This window comes from Aedes albopictus, chromosome 3 (genome assembly GCF_035046485.1).
Source record: "Aedes albopictus strain Foshan chromosome 3, AalbF5, whole genome shotgun sequence".
Classification (NCBI taxonomy): Eukaryota; Metazoa; Arthropoda; class Insecta; order Diptera; family Culicidae; genus Aedes; species Aedes albopictus.
In genome coordinates this window covers 351,698,346-351,720,613 of record NC_085138.1, presented here as the reverse complement: position 1 = coordinate 351,720,613, position 22,268 = coordinate 351,698,346, and the positions used below count along the sequence as shown (strand labels likewise).

Below are 22,268 nucleotides of genomic sequence, written 5' to 3'. Positions count from 1 at the left end.
TAGCTGGGAGGTGACATCTCCCTTCTCCTTGACTGATCCAAGGAAAATGACGAAAAATAACGGAGGAAACAGCTTTTATGCCCCTAGATTAGCAGATGAAGCTCCTCCCATTCGGCGGGCTTTCCAGTTTATTCCGTTTGCATGACCCGCCCACATTGTGTCAGACGCTTCAAACGACTGCAACCGTTCTTTGAGACAATTTCTAATCGAACAGATAAATCAATTGAAGTATTAAATAGTTAAGATCATTTTAGTTCGATAAATATTAGAATTAAACAATGTTTCAGGTACAATTGTCCGAATAAGATAACGCGTTGCTAAATTTCGGGTAGAAAGATTAGTGATCGATTTTACTGTTACTGAGCCACCAAGCATTCAACCATTCACTTTTCGAATGCACTACATTTTTACCGATCGTTGGAATATATCCGAAAATTATCCGATTCATAACTCTTAAGGAATAATTTTCTCTGGTCCTGAAAAGATCCGTTCAAATAACGGTTGATTTTAGAAAGACAATTGAAAATTATCCGCACTGAATGCAGGAAGCCATCGAAAACTGCCGCCGCCTGCTGCCCTGAATGAGATTCCTGGTTCTATCAGATAGATAGCCGAGAACCGTCGCTGGGTTGGTGCGCAGCTACCCAGCTGTGGAGGTAACTTCCATTGCCGGGCCCACCGCAGCCGTGATCAGTGGATGAGATTCCTGGCGCTATCACTCGTCGCAGTTGCGTGCTGCTGCGCAGCCGTGGACGTGATCCACCTCCACCCTCCCTGACTGATCCAATGAAAATGACGAAAGAAATCAGAGGGAACAGCTTTTATGCCCCTAGATTGGCAGATGAAGCTCCTCCCATTCGGCTGGCTTGCCAGTTTATATGCAATCGTCCCGCCCCGTATGCTCCGTACACTTCAAACGATCAATCAACCGAGAAATGAGAAAACTTTCATATAACGAATAAAGTAACCAAAATATTGGAAGATTTAGATCATTTCAATTCGAAAAATGGTTTAATTAAACAATGTTTCACGAAAAATGGTCTAATTAGGATAAAGCGTTGCTAAATTCCTGGTGGAATCATTAGTGGCCGGCAACACTATTGTTGCGGGGCCACCAAGCATACAATTGTTCACTTTTCGGTTGCACCACACTTCTACCGAGCGATGGAATGAAATAATTTTCTATGGTCCTGAAAAGAACTGTTTGAATATTGGACGATTTCAGACAGAAAATTGACATGAATTTATCATGCCACGCAATGCGTGTTAGATTTCCCCGTGTTGAATGCTGAACGCCGTCGAAAATTCGCCCGCCGCTTGCTGCCGTGGATGAGATTAGTGATCGCCTTCACTGTTGCTGAGCCACCACCAAGAATTCAATCTTTCACTATTTGGTTTCACTACACTTTCTCGGTCGATGCGGGAAATTTATCCAATTTACTCTCTAGGAAGCGTTTTCGATGGTTCAGAAAAGAATCGTTTGAATTTTGGGCGGTTTTAGGAAGAAATTGAAATCAATTCGTCATGCCACCCAATGCGCATTGATTTTGTTCGCGCTGAATGCTGGACGCCACTGAGAATTGGCCCGCCGCTTGCTGACCTGGATGCTCTTCCTGATGCTATCAGCAATGCGCCGCCGTCAATCAATCCGTGAAAGGTCCGACCGATCCCCGAGGAAAAGCGACACAACTCGCACAAATTCGTTGTGGTGGATCTTTCTTTGGTGGATTTTGCTGCTGCCTCTGCCACCACCGCCGAGCAATCGATGAAAAGTATTCCTTCCTTGGTCTGCCGCGTTAGACGGTTATAAGGCGAATGCGCAGCAGCTCCTTTATCGACAACCACTAACGCCGAGCCGACACGGCCGTAAAAGAAGAATCAGCGAAAACGCAATCGAAGAAATGGGCAGCTCTCGTTCGATGCGTTCACCTCGAGACCACAAAGACAAATGAGGGAAGATGCGAAGAAGCAGTAGCTTTTATATTCGACGGAAGCATCGAAAATGTGCTCGATCGTGATTGGCTGGAATAAACATGGGTTCACTTTTCCCAATTTTTCAATAGTTTGTTATTGAAAATCAGTAAATGTTATTATTGGACATAATTGGTGTAAAGATTTGCAATCGATTGGTGCCAAAATTTTGAAATTTCATCAAGAAATGGCTGAGTTGTTCAGGCTCAAAATCTCCACTTTAAACGTAACGCGGCCGATTTCTGAAAATTTAGAATGACACCCGGTATAGAAAAGAGAGACGTAGTCCTACGTCAAAACTGAATCGATCGCGTTCGCCATTGGGTGCGATCGTCCGACATTATGAAACCTAGTGAGATCTTTCCAATTAATTATTTGTAAACTATATTGTTGTATTACCATTAGCCTGCTACACGGTTTATATGGGAAAATATAAAAAATGGAAAAACTCAAGTTCCTGTATACTTTTTGAGTTTCACTTTGGTCCCATATCAACTGTGCAAAATTTCAGATCGATCGGAAAAACTATATTTTAGCGCCCGCCATTCTCAGTTTTTCATACGATTTACTATGGGGAAAAATTACTTCTTCAAAGAAAAATCGCTTGAGGTCACCCATTGATTCCTAAAAATAAGTCGTTGAATGATTTCTGTAGATAACTTCACGGGGAATCAGACCTCCGAAGACCGCAAAGCGATGCGACATTCGTGGAAAAAGTTATTAAGCCTTACCCGATCGATAAAATGACGAGATTTTATTATTTATTGTTATTCCTTACATGTTAAAAACAACGTTGGCATGCCATTCGGTATTCAGTCAATAACTTTTTCCACATGCCTTAGATCGCTTTGCGGTCTTCGGAGGGTTTGTTCCTCGTAAAATTTCCAACAGAAATCATTCATCGATGTATTTTTAGAAGCTAAGGGGGAACCTGTGGCGATTTTTCTTTGAAAAAGTGATTTTCCCCATAGTAAATCGTATGAAAACTTAAAATGGCTGGCGCTAAAATATAGTTTCTCCGATCGAGCTGAAATTTTGCACAGTTGATATGGGGTCAAAATGGAACTCAAAAAGTGTACAGGAGTAAAATGTCTTTTCGTGTCCCACGCTAATTACCATATTCTTTATTCACTATTTTCACCATTATATGATCTCTTGAAAGCCGTTTCAGTTTTGGACACTTTCTAAATTGACGATAAGAATGATAACATCTAGACCCAACATGTGAAAAGGGCGGAACAACCATTGTACGCATCAATTTCTTCCGTCCCTCTCAGGCTTCAATTTATTTATGCAAACTTATCCCGTTATTAGATAGAAGGCAATCTGCTCCATCTGTTACTGGTCAGCTATTACATTAAAAATGGGATATGCGCTCAGGAGGAACGGAAGAAGCAGACATTCGGAATGGTTGTTACGCACTTTTTCAAATGTTGGTCTAGAAATGCTTGCTTGGGCTTGGTCAAATGTGTGGAGTGTGGAGTAGCAAAATCTACAATAGCAATATGTATTTCATATTTGCAACTCCATCCACGATTTGTGCAAGTATTCTTATTATGCTGTGCACAAAAAAAATATTGAAAAACGTCCATAGATGTTCTAGTAGGTACTAATTCAACAGAACAACAACAAATTTTCATTGTTTCGCCAGAGGTTGGGCGATTTTGTTCAAATGTGTTGCTAAAAGATAAACTATGTGCGTGTAACTTACACTCTTATGTTGCTGAAGCACTATATTCGTTTACCTGAAAATAGAAAAAAAGAAAATAATTAACATTTTTGAGTTATTCATACTGAAAAATGACGACTAACATCGTGAAAGAAAACACATTTTTGATAATGAAAATACTTTGAAAGAAGAAGAGTAGACATTTTTCCCAGGGGTGATCAACGCAGTTTACATTTTTCATAACAATCACTTAACAAACATTCACTGACCCTCCACAATCAAACCCAGTGTCAGCCTTAACTACCTTCTTCAATGAACCCAGTCATCGAAGAAGAACCCAATTAACCCTCCGTGACATGGTCGATTCGATTTAGCATACATATTGTCAATCACTTGACGCAAGCAAAAGAACCCGAAACCGCATCCATTATTGACACAGTTTCGAACGCCATTGCGTAACATTTGTGCGCGGAAAGGTTAGGTTATTTGCATCGCATTTACGCCAACCGAACCGTGTACGTACGGCTAGGCTAGATGGACGCACGAGCCCGTAATAACATACGTGCAAAATATAAATCACGGACGTGATAAGTTTGCCTAATTGTGTACACTTCGTTGAAAGCGATCAGTGGCGGCGGCGCCACGGTAAACCGTTCCCTTGAACGAACGGAGGCTTATGCTGTTGTCGTTTCTTACGAATCTCATCAACTATTGCTGCTGCTGCCGAATCACAATGAACTTCAGTTCCTTGAATTGGTAATCAATTGAGAGAGCACTATATGAGCGCGTTGGGAATCGATTTTCGAGTGAAAACTTTGTTGCCCAGGTCCTATTGTTCTATAAAATCAGATTCGGTATTATATGCTGGGAAAATTGCCGTGATTGGATTAGTTCGAAAACAGCATTGTGATATTTATGATTACAAAGAATCTTGTTAGTGTTCTTCTTTGCACAGCGTGCTCCGTCAGTTTTACAATTTGCGCCAAATGTACGTTTCAAAACTAGACAATCCAAATCAGTCAGGTACCAACACCAACAACAATTCGACAAAACAGTTACAGTTGGACAAAACGCAACACATAAAAACAAAAAAAAATGTTATTCCTGAAGATGAAACAAAACTGCAGCGTCGAATCGTCGAGCAAATAATAAACCACGTTTACCCAAATTAAAAGACTACGAATAGTAGACTGAACTCCTCAGTCGATCCTCCTTCTGCTTTTTTGTTCTTACTGAATAACACTCCAAGTAGAACAGAGCCTGCATCTCACTTGATATCCCAAAAAGATTTCCTGGTGAAGTCATTCGAGAAATCCTTGGAGGAACTTCTGAGAAATTCCTGGAGGAAATTACTGCTGTGGTTCTTTTCAGAATTTGTACGTGGATTACTTCAGAAACTTTTTTAGATATTTTCCAGTAATTCCTGCTGGAAAGATTCCTTTAAGAATTCTGGCTGGGATTACTCCAGGAATGCTGCTGTGATTTATACAGAAATTTCTGATAGAATTTACTATGAAGTTTTGTTTGTTCAGGCAATTCTTGCTGGGAATCCTCCAGGAATTCTTGGAAGGCTCCCAAGTGCGATTACTGGATAAATCACAGCTACAAATGCTTGAGAAAATCATGCAGAAAACCTAGTAGGGATATCTGCTGATACTCTGAGACAAATTGCTAGAGGAATTCTTTGAAAAACCTCTGAAGCATTCCCAAAAAAAATGTTTAGCGAAATCTGATTATTTTTTTCAAAAATTTCTCTAGGTATGCATCCAGGAACACCTGATGGGATTCTCTAGAAATCCCTGCTTGGATTGTTGAAGTTGGAGTTGAACCCCTACAAGCATTTCTCCAGGAATTTCCCTTGGAATTCCTTCAAGGAGTCCACTTGAACTTCTTCTAGGGAATTTTCCAAAAAATCCTACAAAAATTCCTCCAGTGAATTCTCCAAGCATACTTTCATAATACTGTCGGAAATCCTCAAGGAATGCCTACCGGAATCCCTCCAGAAACTTTTCTTGAGACAGCTCAAGGGAATCCTCCAAAAAAATCCTCCTGTGATTTCTCCATAGATTGTTGTTGGGATTCCACAAGACTTTTCTGTAAGAAATTACCCAAGAATTCTTCTAGCATTACCACTGGAAATTCGTGCTGGGATTCCTCCAACAATTGCTGCAGTAATTTATTGATGGATTTGTCCAGAAATTTAGTATTCCTATTGGGATTCCTCTTGATATTATTTCAGGAACTACTGCTGGGATTGCTCCAGAACTGCTACTGTGATACGTCTAGACATTTCTGGTAGGAATCCATTAGCATTTTCTGCTAAAAATGCTTGAGAAACCTCAGCAAGAATTCCCAAAGAGATTCTATTAAGAATCCAGGAAGCAATTCCAACAGTAATTACTGGATGCATTTCCCCCCAGACGAATTCTTGAATAAATCTCTATAGGAATGCATGCATTTTGGGTAGAACCTCAAGATGACTCCCTTAGCCCCCCTTGTGCATTAGGGTCATTTATAACCCAAATCGTACACTACTTCAGCTAACTGTTTCCAACGTTATGCATTAGGAAGAATAAGGAATCCCAGGAAGAAATTCTAGAAGGAATTTTCGGAGGAACCATAGCAGGCATCTCAAGAGTAATTCAAAGCGAAATTGCTGGAAATTGGTTGAGAAATCCTCTTTAAATTATCTTAGGAATGCCTGATGGTGAAATTTTTGCTTAGGTTCCCACACGGATTTTCCTGAAATTCCTGAAGAAATCCCAGCATCATTGAATGAGAAATTTGAACAGAAATTTACAAAGGAACCAGAAGTTTATTTTTAGTAAGAATACGCAAAGGATTCCTTGAAAGTATCCATTTAGGAATTCTGAAGGAATCCATGAAAAAAAACCTCTGGGTGATTTTCTGGCAAAACCTATAGAGAAACTATCGCAGGGATCCCATCAAGAATAATTGGAGGAATCCCAGCAAGAATTCAATCTCAGAAGAACTCTTGGTTAAATTGCAAGATGAATTCCTGGAGGTATACTTGGGAAAATCTCTGGAGGAACCACATGTGGGATTCCTGGAAGAAAACCAGGAAGCATTCTTGGGGAAGTTCCAAGAGAAATTTTTAGAGGAATCCAAGTGGGCATTGCTAGAGGAATTGCTGAAGGAACACTTGGAGAAATCCTCGGAGAAATGCTAAGAAGATGCCTGATGGAGCTTCTCTAGACTTTTTTGCTGAGATTGCTCCAGAGGTTTCTTTAGGGATTTCTATACAAACCATTGCAGTGATTCCTACAAGGATCCCAATAGAAATCCCTTTTGTGATTTCTCCAAGGATTCGTTTAGGATCTTCTTTTGAAGTACCAAAATAATGCTGCTAGGATTCCTTCTAGCTGGGATTTCTCGAAAAATTTTAGCTGAGATTTCTTCAGTAATTGCTCTTAGGAATCCTCCGAGTATTTTTCGAGGATTCCCAGCAAGACTTCCTGCAATCTCAAGTGGATATCTAGCAGGAATTACTGGGTAAATTCTAAGAAAAATTTCTGAAGGAATCCTTTTTAAATCCCTGGAGGAATCACAGCAGGAAATTAAAAAAAAATATTTGGAGGAATCCCACCAGGCAGTGCTGAAAAATTCATTTCGGCATATCTAAATTCAATCACCTACAGCTCATTTAAGAAGTTGAACCTGAGAATATGGTATATGAAAAACTTGTGCGGCTAAACTTGTTCTGCAAGAAAGTCACGGAAAAAATGCTATTTTTTGAATATTTCATGTAAATGTCACGGACTACCTTTGAAAAATGCCAAATGATATTCACCGTGAATATCATTGGCATTTTTCGAAGGTAGTCCGTGACATTTACATTAAATATTCGAAAAATAGTGGTTTTTCCGTGACTTTCTTGCAGAACTGGTCTAGCCGCACAAGTTTTTCATATACCATACTCCCAGGTTCAGCTTCTAAAATGAGCTGTAGGTGATTGAATTTAGATATGCCGAAATGAATTTTTCAGCACTGCCACCAGGGATTCCAGCAGTAATTTCAGCAATAATTTCTGAAAGAGTCCTAGAACCACCCCATAAATTCCTCTTAAATTCCTCCTGTGATTCCTCCAAGGCCTTCACTAGGCAATCTTATCAGGATTTCACTTAACCGTTCAGCGCGCGCGCTGTTGTAAAAAGTACAACACTACCAAAAAACCTCGCTTTTCGTATACAGCGCGAGCGCGGTGCAGTTTCGGTTGCTTGATGGCGCGCGTCCTGGAAGGTTAAAGATGCAGGCGTTATTCCAGTAAAACAAATGTAGAACTAAGTGTACTTCATCACAAATAACTCATGAACATTTCCGAAAATTCCTAGAAAATGATATAACGAAAAAGCTATTTTAAAAACGACAAATAACTCTTTAAATTGAGCAAATAAGCAACCAGAGCTGGAAAATGTCATTTTTTTATTTGATAATTTCTCTGCCCCTAGGAAGAAATGTAAATCGACTACATCGTCAACTTTCCATAACTATCCAGCATTACAGATAGGTGTAGCACACTGACAGATACTCGCACAGGAAGGGGTGGAAACTGAAAAATGTCACTACATTTTTTCCATGACATTCCTTAACATTTGCCGTCTCTGTTTCCAACAATACATTTTTCTGCAACTTTGCAAAAGACACCAATACTCAATCTGCAGTTATGGAAAATATGAGCTAATATCGCCCGTTTAATCACAAAACCGTTCGTTTGTGCTGACTCTGACTCGGACTCTGGGGTTAAATGCTTTTCTCTTTGACAGTTGAAAATAGACACAAAACTATGTTTAAATTTCTATAGTTCTTCTTCCACTGTATTTTCTATCTCTCCTTCTTCTCTTTTTCTCAGTCTCCATAGTGTCCTTTTTGCATAAGGCAAGTTCGGATGTTCTGAGTTGTTTTTTTTTTGTTTGAAAACCTAAAAAATCATGCATTTGAAATGCTGTAGGGTAATTTTCCAATTGTTGCACAGCTAAAAATTCGCCAATTGCTGCACACCTCATAAGAATAACATGGACTGTGCAACAATAGGCGAGTTTTAAGCCGTGCAACAATTGGAAAATTACCCTACTCATATTCCTTTCGTGACGAACCTGTACAATTGTGCTGTTGAATTATAACAGTTTTGCATATTTTTTTTTCATCTGTTTAGTCTTTGTTTTATGTGATGTAAACTGTTTCAATAACTCAACCATTATTTATTCTTGCATGTGAGCAAACAAACTTTTGTTTACGTTGCATGTGAGATTTACCACAACAAGTTGAACAAAAAGTGGACAAAAACCGTAAACATGAAAAAAATTTAGCTGTCGCATATTTTTTATTTACAATTTCAAAGCTAGTCAAAGTCAAAGCTAGAAATCGAAAGATAAAGAGTAGTTCTTTCAAATGAGAAGAAACAATTGTTGTTTTGTTGGGAATTCTTAAAGTGACTCTACAGACCAAAGTTGAGCCATTTGTATGGAGATTTCACTTTTTTTGCACTCCATCCCGAAAGGGATATCTGACAGCTGTCAAATTTCAAGTAGCAGTGCCATGATCAATGTGCACGTATAATGAAGTTTATGATCGTGTTATACCTACTTTTATGCGGTAATGTTACATCACATAAGTTGCAGCAAAATTGCCTCATGCGTGCAAACGTAGAAGCGATATACGTGCATTGGCGGAACAGTAAAAACGCAATATGACTTGAAGAGATATCTTATGCGATGTACGGTGTGCAAAATTGCGACGTAATATAGCATCTTACGCGACTTAATAATATTCGAGGTATTTCTTGTCACCTCAGTGTCGAAGTAATGACCTTTGGATAATCGAGCCTCACTTTACACTTAGCACCTAATGTGGAGCGGACCTGGTGTGGTGGTTAGAACACTTGACTATCACGTCGAGGACCTGGGATCGAATCCCACTCCCGAGCATACTCACAAAATGTGGGTTCTTCCTTTGGAAGGGAAGTAAAACGTGGGTTCCGTGATAAACTAGCCTAGGGTTAAAAATCTCGTCAATACAGACAAAAAAACTTAACACCTAACACCACTTGTGAAACAAGCATTATGATGACATTCTAACTCACCTCAGTGTTTGCAATTGGTTCACCTACTTATGATGTGCGACAGGCTATCTGGAGTTTAAAACGACAAAGCGTGATTTGCCGCACTGTTTTTACTATCCTTCTCTGATTAGCATCGATTGTTGATTTTCATGACCGCTAAACAAAAAATGATGAAGTTGTAGCCATAATGATGGCTGTTCTTGATAAATCGCATTATGCCAACGTAAACGATTCTAGCTTATGCGAGTTTGTATGCACACTTCAACCAGTTTATTTTTACATTCAAGCGATTTCTTTCGTACGCCATATCACGAACTACGAGTGCGTCGGCTCCTCGGTTTTACAGAGATTTTAATAAAATTGATCCCTTGTTACTTCAAAGGGTTGTAGAATCTATTGATTGGACGCTATTGTACAGTATTACTGATGTTGATGTAGCATTGGATTTTTTCAATATGCGCCTTCTACAGGTATTGGATTATTCCATTCCTGTTCGAGTTTCAAAACCAAAGCAAAATCCTTGGTTCAATAATGGCATTTCAAATGCCATAATGGAACGCAATATAGCGTATCAGTTGTGGAAAAATCAAAAATCGCCTGAAAGCTTAAATCAGTACAAAAGATTGCGTAATAGAGTAACAAATCTAATTAATATTGCTAAGAAAAATTTCATCTCGGATAGCATTGGTGGATCTAGCTCTAGTAAAATTTTATGGAAGAAATTGAAGAACGTTGGTGTCTACAATTCTTCTCGTCATAACGATCAATTCAATAATTCTGCTGATGATATCAATAATGCATTCGCTTCTAGTTTCACCGTTGACAACTCTTCGCTTCCTGTGCCACCCATCAATGAATATGGTTTTATGTTTTCCAATGTTACCGTGGAACAAATTTTTCTTGCAATGAATTCAATCAAGTCGGATGCAGTGGGACTGGACCATATTCCGTTGAGTTTCCTAAAAGCAGTATTTCCGTTTTTGTCTGAGTGTTTTTGTTACGTTTTCAATTTGTGTATAAATTCGGGTAAATTTCCCAAATCGTGGAAATTTGTAAAAGTAATTCCGGTTCGGAATAAACCACACAATTCAGATATAACTAATTTGCGCCCTATTAGCATTTTATGCGCCTTGTCAAAAGTTTTTGAAAAACTCCTTAAGACGCAAATCTTAGATTTTATTCAACACCATGGATATCTGAGTGATTTTCAGTCTGGCTTCAGGTCAGGTCATAATACTACCACTGCATTTTTAAAAATACATGACGATATTCATAAGGTAGTTGATAAAAGAGGAATCGCTCTGCTGTTATTGATAGATTTTTCGAAAGCCTTTGATCGAATATCCCACAATAAACTGCTGCTTAAGCTTTCCCATAATTTTAGCTTTTCCCGGTCTGCAATTAAGCTTATACAATCTTACCTGACAAATCGCATGCAATGTGTATCAATTGATGAGCATTTATCTCAGTCAATAAATATAGTAAGTGGAGTACCCCAAGGATCCGTTCTAGGACCGTTGCTGTTTTCGTTGTACATCAATGACTTACCTTTCGTACTTCAGCATTGTGAGATACACATGTTTGCTGATGATGTGCAACTTTACATCTGCTCTTCTAGTCTAGGCATAAATGACATAGTACGATTAATGAACGCTGACCTCGAAAGAATACTTGTCTGGTCCACCAGAAATCTACTTCCAATAAATGTTGAAAAAACTAAGGCAATCTGTATTGCACGAACGCGTCTGGTTGAGCATAAACCACCCATTATTCTTGGTGGAAATCCAATTGAGTATGTCGAGAGAGCAGTTAATCTTGGGTTTGTTATAACAAGTGATCTTGAATGGGACAGTCAAATAAGTCACACTTGCGGCAAAATTTATGGAAGTTTACGCCAATTAAAGCTATCTTCAAGCATGTTGAGTAGGGATGTTAAATTAAAGCTGTTCAAATCGCTAGTGCTGCCTCATTTTATTTATGGCGCAGAATTCCTGTTAAATGCTTCAGCAAGGTCCATCAACCGATTACGCGTTGCACTAAATAATTGCATAAGATACGTTTATAATCTTACTCTTTTTTCTAGTGTCTCACATCTCCAGAATCAGTTGCTGGGTTGCTCTTTCGAGGATTTTTTGAAATTGCGTACAGTTCTGTGTATATTTAAAATAATGAATTTTGATTCTCCTAATTATTTATATCAGAAACTGCAGCCTTTCCGTAGCTCTAGAGGCAGAAGCCTGATTATTCCGCGCCACAATTCTACGCATTACGGAAACACTTTGTTTGTGAGAGGTATTTCTATATGGAACATGCTACCAACTCAAATCAAAAATAATCGTACACTATATGGATTTAGGCGAGATTGGATTACATACTATAATGGAGAAACACAGCAAAATTAGGGAAATAGTTTATAGTTGATAAGTGTTACCGCGGTACGCTTGAATAGTGGACATCCCTATCGCCGGTTGACAAACGTCATGACGACAGCAGTGAAGTTTAGTTGACATTTGAATTAAGAAGAATACGAAGATTGATAAAGTGATAGACACGTTTCGTTGAGTTCTGTATACAAAATTTATTAAATTTACTATTTCTATTTTGAATTGCATTGATTCTCTAAAATTTGTTATCTAAATAGTACGTGAGTAGAAGGTAAACTTATTGAATTGGAGTCAAGTTTGAAATAAATTGAACTATTTGTTATGCTACAGGTTGAATTAACATCTGGAGAACTTTGCGCTTGTTCGGTCGAGACTGAAATTATAAGAAACCATTAATGTAAGTAAGAACTGAAAAATAACTAAAGCTTATAACTAAAATTTAAATAAATATCCACAGTTTTGAGCTGCGCAATCATTCGACTGCTTCAACGAATTTGTTTCTTTTCCGACCCGAACAAATCTCAAAAATTAATGAGATGTCTGATGAGGAGAGTGGACATAACCCCAACGAAACCGGCTATGACTGCGCACTTTGTGAGGAACCGAATCATGCCGACGGTAACATGGTCTACTGCCGAAGGTGTAGCCGTTGGTTCCATTTCAAGTGTGCCAAAGTGATCGAGGCGGTCAAAGATATGACTTGGAGCTGCGAAGACTGTCGACATGTCGGATGTGCTTCTAATGTGACAGAGAGCATCGTAGAAGTGACTAACTCGACAGGTGATGCCAAATCCCCCGACGCTGTGGGCCCGAAGTCGCCGTCCCAGGCTAGAACGGAGGATAAAGTGCAAGATGAGGGATCCGAAAAGCAAGACGAGGCCGATGTACAGCTTCAGCACGAACTGGAGCAGATGCGGAAGAATTTTCTTAGACAAATGCAACGAGAGAACGAGAAACGCATGATGCAGTTGGCTTTGGAACGCGAAATGCTCCAAATGAGGAAGGATGCCGAAGCAGAATATCGGAAGCAAAGGATTGAGTTATATAGGGAGTTCCAATTCGAGGACGCGCCCCTCGACCGCGAAGAGAATGCTATCGGTGGCGTTTCCGAGCAAAATCGTGAGCCAGCTCTGGCGGAAATGGCAAGAGTGTGGACGGATAATCAGCCAATCACCGCAGGTCAAAATAAGCCTGTCCATGATATCCGGGGAGCCTATCCCAAAAATTCCACGCCCAATAATGCCACACGGCTCGGCAACATCAGAAACACTGAGCAACCGTTTCCGTCGATTCTCGAGGATGAAACGCCGCTCCGAAATCCTCAATTACTATTCACCAAGGTAGACAAGCCTGCCGTGCAGCCTCTGCCTGTGAATCGACTAAATAATCCTCAAGTAAGTAACGCTTTCCGCAGTTTCGCAATCCCTCAAGCGGCTCCCGCTGTATTCCGAAGTCAATTAGATCAGCCGCCCCAGCACCTCCCTGTACCGGAGGCAGAGCCGGAGCTGACAAAATCGCAAATAGCCGCACGGAAAGGACCGTTTTCGAAGCTGCCAATTTTCACAGGACGTCCAGAAGAGTGGCCCCTCTTCGTGAGCAGTTTTAACAATGGAAACAGAGCGTGCAACTGGTCCAATCTTGAAAACCTCGGGAGACTTCAGGAGAGCATCAAAGGGCCGGCTTTGGAGGCAGTAAGAAGTCGACTCCTCCTGCCGGAGTCGGTTCCTCAGGTAATTGAAACGCTTCGGCGTCTTTATGGGAGGCCCGAACAGCTCCTTCATTCGCTTATGCAGAAGGCGCGCAAAGCAGAATCACCCCGTGTCGATCGCCTCGCGAGCTTTATTAGTTATGGTATGGTCGTTCAACAACTCTGTGACCATCTGGTAGCCTCTGGACTCGTGGACCATTTGGTGAACCCTATGCTCATCACTGAGTTGGTGGAAAAGTTACCACCCAGCACTAAACTAGAATGGGTAAGGTATAAGCGCCAGCAAAATGCAGTTACGTTGAGCACGTTTTCGGATTTCCTGTCCGGAATAGTATCGGAAGCATCTGAAGTCACCCTTTATATGGACAGTACAACAGAAGCTCGTTCCAACCGGAACAGAAAGGAGAAACAGCGGAATGATAAGAACGAAGGGTTCCTGAACACACACGTGGGAATCGAACAATCTTCTAATCAACCGAAGGGACTGCAAAAGAGCGACGGTCAGTTTCCAAGCCGAAAGCCGTGCCGCGGTTGCGATCGGACAGATCATCGCACCCGATTCTGTGACGAATTCAAGAAATTGGCCTTGGAAGAGCGGATCAAGATAACTGAAAAGTGGAAACTTTGTCAGTTGTGCCTTAACGAACACGGACAATCTCGCTGCCGTTTCAAGAATCACTGCTCCGTTGGGGACTGCAAAGACCGTCATCATCCCCTTCTCCATCCCTCCGATCCAGTTGCAACTTTATCGACGAGCTGTAACGTGCACAACTCGGACCAACATCCAATAATCTTTCGAATGGTGCCCATCAAGCTCCACAACGGTAAGCGTACGCTGGATGTAATCGCTTTCTTAGATGAAGGATCTTCATACTCGTTGATTGAAAGCAGCGTTGCGGAGGAGATGAAGCTAGGTGGTTTGTGGAGGCCGATACTCGTGAAGTGGACGGCGGGCATGAGTCGTCTGGAACGTGACTCCAGATGCGTCAATGTGTCAGTTTCGGCAAAGGGATCTAATGAGAAGCTCTTGCTTCGCAACGTCCATACAGTTCAGCAACTGCAATTACCGGAACAGAGAATAAAGTTCGCTGAAATCACGGCCCGATTCAAGCATCTCAAGGGATTACCAGTTGCAGACTGTCAGAACGGTCCGCCTAGGATTCTCATCGGTCTCAAACATCTTCATGTGTACGCCCCTCTCGAGTCTCGTGTCGGCCAACCTGGTGAGCCAATCGGGGTCCGAACGAGACTTGGGTGGACAATCTACGGTCCACAAGGAAACGCTGAAGAGTCGGTCGGGTTTGCTGGTCACCATACATCAGGTGAGTTGACAGATCAAGCTTTACACGAGCTCCTTCGAAGACACTTCACGCTGGAAGAGTCTGGGGTCTCAGTTACTGTTCTTCCCGAATCTGCCGAAGACCGCAGGGCTCGGGAAATGCTGGAGAAGACTACCGTTCGTGTTGGCGAACGATTTGAATCTGGCCTTTTGTGGAAGGACGATCATCCGCAGCTATCAGACAGCTACCCGATGGCGCTCAAGCGGATGAAAAACTTGGAGCGCAAATTAGTCAACAATCCTGAACTGCGAGAAAATGTAGAGAAACAAATCGAGGAATATCAGCGTAAAGGTTACGCCCACGTCGCTACACCGGAGGAACTTGCAGCCGCTGAATCAGGAAGGGTTTGGTATCTTCCTCTAAACGTAGTCCAGCACCCGAAGAAACCCGGAAAAATTCGACTGGTGTGGGACGCTGCGGCGTGCGTTCAAGGAAAATCACTGAACAGTGAACTGCTGAAGGGACCTGACCTTCTCACGAGTCTACCGACAGTAATATGCCATTTCCGGGAGCGACCAGTCGCCTTTGGCGGCGACATCATGGAGATGTACCATCAGGTACAGATCCGTCCAAACGATAGGTCTGCCCAGAGGTTTTTGTTCCGCCCGAATGGCTCGGGTCCCCCAATAGTCTTCACCATGGACGTAGCTACATTCGGCTCGACATGCTCGCCAAGTACTGCCCAGTATGTTAAAAACTACAACGCAAAGGAATTTGCTGATCAGTTTCCTGACGCAGTCGAGGCCATTATTAAAAAACACTATGTGGACGATTATTTCGATTCCACCGAGACAGTCGAGCAAGCCATCATTCGAGCTCGTGAGGTAGCTTTCATTCACGCCAAAGCGGGATTCAAAATCAGGAATTGGGTCTCAAACAGCTTCGAATTTCTACGGCACTTTGGCGAGAACGATGCCGGTCAAGTAATTCACTTCAATAGTGATAAAATCACAGGCACTGAGAGGGTGCTGGGAATGTCGTGGGATACCGTGAATGATGTCTTCCAATTTTCCACAAAATTCCGCGATGATCTTGAGCCTTTTATGATGGGGGAACGACAGCCGAGCAAACGAAATGCGCTGAGCTGTATTATGAGCTTTTTTGACCCCCTCGGCTTGCTGGCGTTGTACGTTGTCCATGGGAAAATGATCATTCAAGGTCTCTGGCGAAATGGATGTTCGTGGGACCAGACCATCGATGGAGAATCTTTGAAGAAGTGGTCACGATGGATAGCACTTTTACCACAGGTAGAAGCCATGAGAATTCCTCGCTGTTATTTTTCCTCTGCTGACCCGTTGGACTACGATAATCTTCAGCTCCACGTGTTCACAGACGCTAGCGAAGACGCATTTGGCTGCGTCGCATATTTTCGTATTTTGGTCAAAGGACGACCTAGATGCGCGCTCGTATCAGCGAAGTCAAAGGTGGCTCCTTTGCAACACTTGTCTATCCCTCGGCTAGAATTGCAAGCGGCGGTGGTGGGGTCTAGGCTTGCGGCTACAGTAAAGGAAAACCATTCCCTTGAAGTGAAACAACTGTTCCTGTGGACGGATTCTCGTACGGTCCTTTCCTGGATACGTTCGGACCACAAGAGGTACAAGCAATTCGTGGCGCATCGCATCGGTGAAATCCTGAGCATTACAAGCGTTGGCGACTGGCGCTGGGTCCCAACCAAGAGCAACGTAGCTGATGTGCTGACCAAGTGGGCAAACGGTCCGCCTCTAGAATCCAACGGAAGGTGGGTTAATGGACCAGAGTTTCTGTATCACCCGGAAGAAGAATGGCCTCTAAGCGAAATGCCAGCACCAAATGTGGAGGAAGAACTGCGGGCGTATTTTCTGCTTCACGAAATCAGTTTCTCAACTTCTATAATAGACACCACCCGGTTCTCTCGCTGGAACAGGCTGGTAAGATGCGTTAATTGCGTATTTCGGTTCATCTCGAACTGCAGGAGGAAGAAAAGAGGACTGCCGATCGAAACACTTCGGGTTCCGGCCAAAATGAGTCAACTGGTGAGAGCATCGATTCCAGCCGTTCAACTACCATTTGTAAGCGAGGAGTACCTGAATGCAGAAAACTACCTATGGAGAATGGCCCAGCAAGACGAATTTGGTGATGAAGTCAAGACCCTCTTGAAGAATCGTCAACTACCACAGCACAAGCAGCACTCCATCGATCGAAATAGCGTACTCTACAAATTGTCCCCTTTCTTGGACGATGCTGGAGTGATTCGAATGGAAGGAAGAACGGTACAAGCGGACTTCATTCCCTTCGAGCAACGGTGCCCAATAGTACTTCCTAAAGGGCATGATATCACCACCAAGCTTCTTGCGCACTACCACCATAATTTCGGCCATGCCAACCGAGAGACGGTGGTGAATGAAATCAGGCAACGATTCTTCATCCAGAATCTTCGAGCAGCAGTACTGCAAGTCATAAAAGGTTGCGCGTGGTGTAAAGTTCACAAATGTCGGCCGACTTTCCCCAGGATGGCCCCGTTACCAGTCCACCGCATCACACCACAATTACGTCCGTTTAGTTTCGTGGGGGTTGATTATTTCGGCCCGGTGACTGTCTCGGTTGGACGGCGCTCGGAAAAGAGGTGGATTTGTCTATTCACATGCTTGGTGACTAGAGCAATTCACATGGAGGTTGCACACAGCCTAAGCAGTCAGTCGTGTATTATGGCCATTCGTCGATTCAGTTGTAGAAGAGGTGCCCCAAAGCATTTTTTCTCGGACAATGGCACAAATTTTCAGGCGGCTAGCAAGGAAATCATCGGAGACGTTCGCCAAATTGTTTTAGAGTGCGCAGAAGTCTTTACCGACGCCAGAACCCGTTGGAGCTTCAACCCGCCCTCAGCACCCCACATGGGCGGTAGCTGGGAGCGCTTGGTCAGGTCTGCAAAGGAAGCTATGAAGGCGCTGCACGATGGACGTAAACTTTCAGATGAAATTCTTCTCACGGTATTGGCCGAGGCTGAAGACATGGTAAATTCGAGGCCCCTCACATACGTTCCACAAGAGTCAGCGGAAATTGAAGCTCTCACACCGAACCACTTTCTTCGTGGCCTGCCTGCCGGGGAGCGCGAAGTGGTCAACATGCCAACCAGTTCTGCAGAAGCATTGAGGGACAACTACAAGAGGTCTCAGGAGTTAGCGGATATGCTATGGAAAAGATGGCTGAAAGAGTACATCCCAACGGTCAACCTAAGGACTAAGTGGCACGAGGAGCAGGAAGCAATTAGGGAAGGTGAGCTAGTGTACATAGCAGACGGGAACAACCGTCGCACTTGGATTCGTGGAATCGTAGAGAAGCTGATTAGAGGTCTCGACGGTAGAGTACGGCAGGCTATGGTAAGAACGTCGAAAGGATTATTTCGAAGACCGGTGGCCAAGCTTGCGGTAATGGAGCTTCGTAGTAAATCTGGTCGGATTCCAGGCCCTGGACCAGAGTTACGGGAGGGGGAGATGTTACCGCGGTACGCTTGAATAGTGGACATCCCTATCGCCGGTTGACAAACGTCATGACGACAGCAGTGAAGTTTAGTTGACATTTGAATTAAGAAGAATACGAAGATTGATAAAGTGATAGACACGTTTCGTTGAGTTCTGTATACAAAATTTATTAAATTTACTATTTCTATTTTGAATTGCATTGATTCTCTAAAATTTGTTATCTAAATAGTACGTGAGTAGAAGGTAAACTTATTGAATTGGAGTCAAGTTTGAAATAAATTGAACTATTTGTTATGCTACAGGTTGAATTAACATCTGGAGAACTTTGCGCTTGTTCGGTCGAGACTGAAATTATAAGAAACCATTAATGTAAGTAAGAACTGAAAAATAACTAAAGCTTATAACTAAAATTTAAATAAATATCCACAGTTTTGAGCTGCGCGATCATTCGACTGCTTCAACGAATTTGTTTCTTTTCCGACCCGAACAATAAGATTATAGTTTATAAGATAATTGAAATTCATACTGATCTAAACTAGTTGTAGTAATTTAAAAGGAATTTGCCTTACTCTGCAACAATTAACGGAATAAATAAATAAATAAAATAAATAAATAAATGTGAGTTAAACTGGCGTAATATGACAAGTACCAAACAAAGTCGTATAATTATCGCAATACGCAATTATGCGAATTTATTTGACGCTTTGGAAGTTCGCTCACACACTTGAATTAGTTAAGTTCGTCGTTTAAAAACACTTGAATATCGTTTACTACGATAAAGTCATACCTTCTAAAAATTGATTTGTATTGCTATACGACATGTCTAGATACATCGCAATAAGTCCAAAAAAAAACATCCTATGCGATGATAATTGTCCCTCAGCCATACATATATACGAAAGTAACTTAAAATCGTACTTTATACGATGTGCTGTGTGCGTCCTTACGCGAGTCCTGGTTGTCTGGGCACGTGGAATGTAATTATGATGTTGAAATACGACTTACACTCAGTTGCAAAAAAAAAAGCCGAGTTGACTTTTTCTTCCAAAATCCGTCATGTTCAATCTGCTGCAACTTTGTCAATTATCAATATTTTTGGCTGAAAATTTTACCACTTCATCATCAATATATTGATAATGTATGGACAAAATTTCAAATTGATACAAATTATATATTTTGAGTTATAACAACTTATATTAAAAAATCCATTTTTGGACATACCTTTTTCAAAATTCCGTATTTCAGTGAAAAATTTAAGTAGTTTCATAAAAATTTCACTGCAGCGTCAGTAAATATAGGAAATGTTGTGGTCAAAATTTGAAATGTTTTCATCAAGCGGTTTGTGCCACAGAAATCGTCAAAGTTGAAGTACCACTGTGGGTGCCTACAGTTTTCACTCCATATTGACCACGCTGAAACACAGGTGCAGAAAAAAAGCCGAGGTCAATATTCGTTCCATTAATGTTTAGATCTAAGTTCTAATAAACAATCCATATTATATGACATATTTTTATAAATTTCCGTGTGGTTTGCTAGTTGTTTATGACATTCTACACGTAACACATAGTGCGTTACGCGTTACACGTAATGCGTTACAAACATACATATGTTAGTGAATATATACAAGTACATAGTTTGTATAATTTACAAATTTTGGCAACAGTATAAAATAATTATAAGTAAACAAGTTGTGGGGTATAATTTAGAACCACAAAGTATGATATAGAAAGGCATGTAACATCACTTGTTTGCTTATGTTAAGGTTTTAACAGTAGCCGAAATTTGTAAATTATACAAACTACTTGTATATATTCACTAACATATGTATGTTTGTAACGCATTACGTGTAACGCGTAACGCACTATGTGTTACGTGTAGAATGTCATAAACAACTAGCAAACCACACGGAAATTTATAAAAATATTTCATATAATATGGATTGTTTATTAAATCTTAGATCTAAACATTAATGGAACGAATTGACCTCGGCTTTTTTTCTGCACCGGTGTTTCAGCGTGGTCAATATGAAGTGAAAACTGTAGGCACCCACAGTGGTACTTCAACTTTGACGATTTCTGTGGCACAAACCGCTTGATGAAAACATTTCAAATTTTGACCACAACATTTCCTATATTTACTGACGCTGCAGTGAAATTTTTATGAAGCTACTTAAATTTTTCACTGAAATACGGATTTTTGAAAAAGGTATGTCCAAAATGGATTTTTTCATATAAATTGTTATATCTTAAAATAGAGTGTGTGATGGAGATTTCGTCCGGGTGCCGGTGTCGCGCGCTTTTGCTTCGTTCGTTCAATTATTTTTCGTTTTCTCTATTCGGAAGTGAGCTTCGACGGCGGCGGACCCAGCGCGCATAGGCAGCATCCATTTATTACGTAACGCTAAAATCGGCATTTTTCGACCCCCCCCCCCTCCGTAACGCTTTTTTGTATGAAACCCCGAAATATTTTGTATGGAACGTAACGCTCGACGGGCGTATTCTTGGAACGGAAACTAGGATGCGAGAGGCTTATACTACTACAGAGAGGGGGCTTTGGTTGACAGTACTTGTTCCGTAAAATTAAATGTCTAGTGGAATTCCTGGTGGAATTCCCGGTGGAATTCCTAGTGGAATTCCCGGTGGAATTCCTGGTAGAATTCCCGGTGGAATTCCTGGTGGAATTCCTGGTGGAATTCCTGGTGGAATTACTGGTGGAATTCCTAGTGGAATTCCTGGTGGAATTCCTAGTTGAATTCCTGGTGGATTTCCTAGTGGAATTCCTGGTGGAATTCCGGGTGGGATTCCTAGTGGAATTCCTGATGAAACTCCTGGTGGAATTCCTGGAGGAATTCCTGGCGGAAATCCTAGTGGAATTCCTGGCGGAATTTCTAGTGGAATTTCTGGCGGAATTCCTGGTGGAAATCCTGGCGGAATTCCTGGTGGAAATCCTGATGGAATTCCTGGTGGAAATCCTGATGGAATTCATGGTGGAATTTCTGATGGAATTCCTGGTGGAATTCCTGATGGAATTCCTCGTGGAATTCCTGGTGGAATTCCTGATGGAATTCCTGGTGGAATTCCTGATGGGATTCCTGGTGGAATTCCTGATGGGATTCCTGGTGGAATTCCTGATGGAATTCCTGGTGGAATTCCTGATGGAACTCCTGGTGGAATTCCTGGTGGAATTCCTGATGGAGTTCTTGGTGGAATTCCAGATGGGGTTCCTAGTGGAATTCCTGATGGAATTCCTAGTGCATCGACATTACAGAAGTTTTCTTTTGGTAACTTTAACAGCAACTAAAAACGTCTCCCACTCCGAAAAGAGAAAAGCTTTTAATCGACAATAAAGCCGCTTTGGCAGTGAATGCCCTGTATATTGCCATCTACATAATTAAATTGCTTCTTGCTAGAATCTGAGTTGGTCGCCGATGAAGTGCTCTTGCAGAATAGAAAAATCCCCACAAGTGGAAGGCAAAGCATTGAAACTTGAAGAAAATTCGAGAGAGGAAGTTCTTCGAAAAATGTTGCCCTCTTAAACACGTAGCTACCTAAGCATGGCATTCAAAAGTATGTCCAGCACTTTTGGTAATTCCTAAGTAGGACGTACCGGAAAAAAAGCTGACGAATTTCCAGAAATTCCGGAAGATTGTGCAAATTGGC

General features: G+C 41.6%; 1 protein-coding gene across 1 annotated transcript in view; it reads right to left on the bottom strand.

Annotated features, from left to right (window-relative positions):
• LOC109432682 (growth factor receptor-bound protein 2) overlaps positions 1–11,284 on the bottom strand; it is a 56,173-nt gene extending 44,889 nt beyond the window's left edge. Inside the window, exon 1 of the mRNA XM_062855348.1 lies at positions 11,268–11,284. Coding sequence (XP_062711332.1) covers positions 11,268–11,284 — 17 coding nt within the window. The remainder of the gene's footprint in view (positions 1–11,267) is intronic.
• Between the last annotated feature and the right edge of the window lie 10,984 nt (positions 11,285–22,268).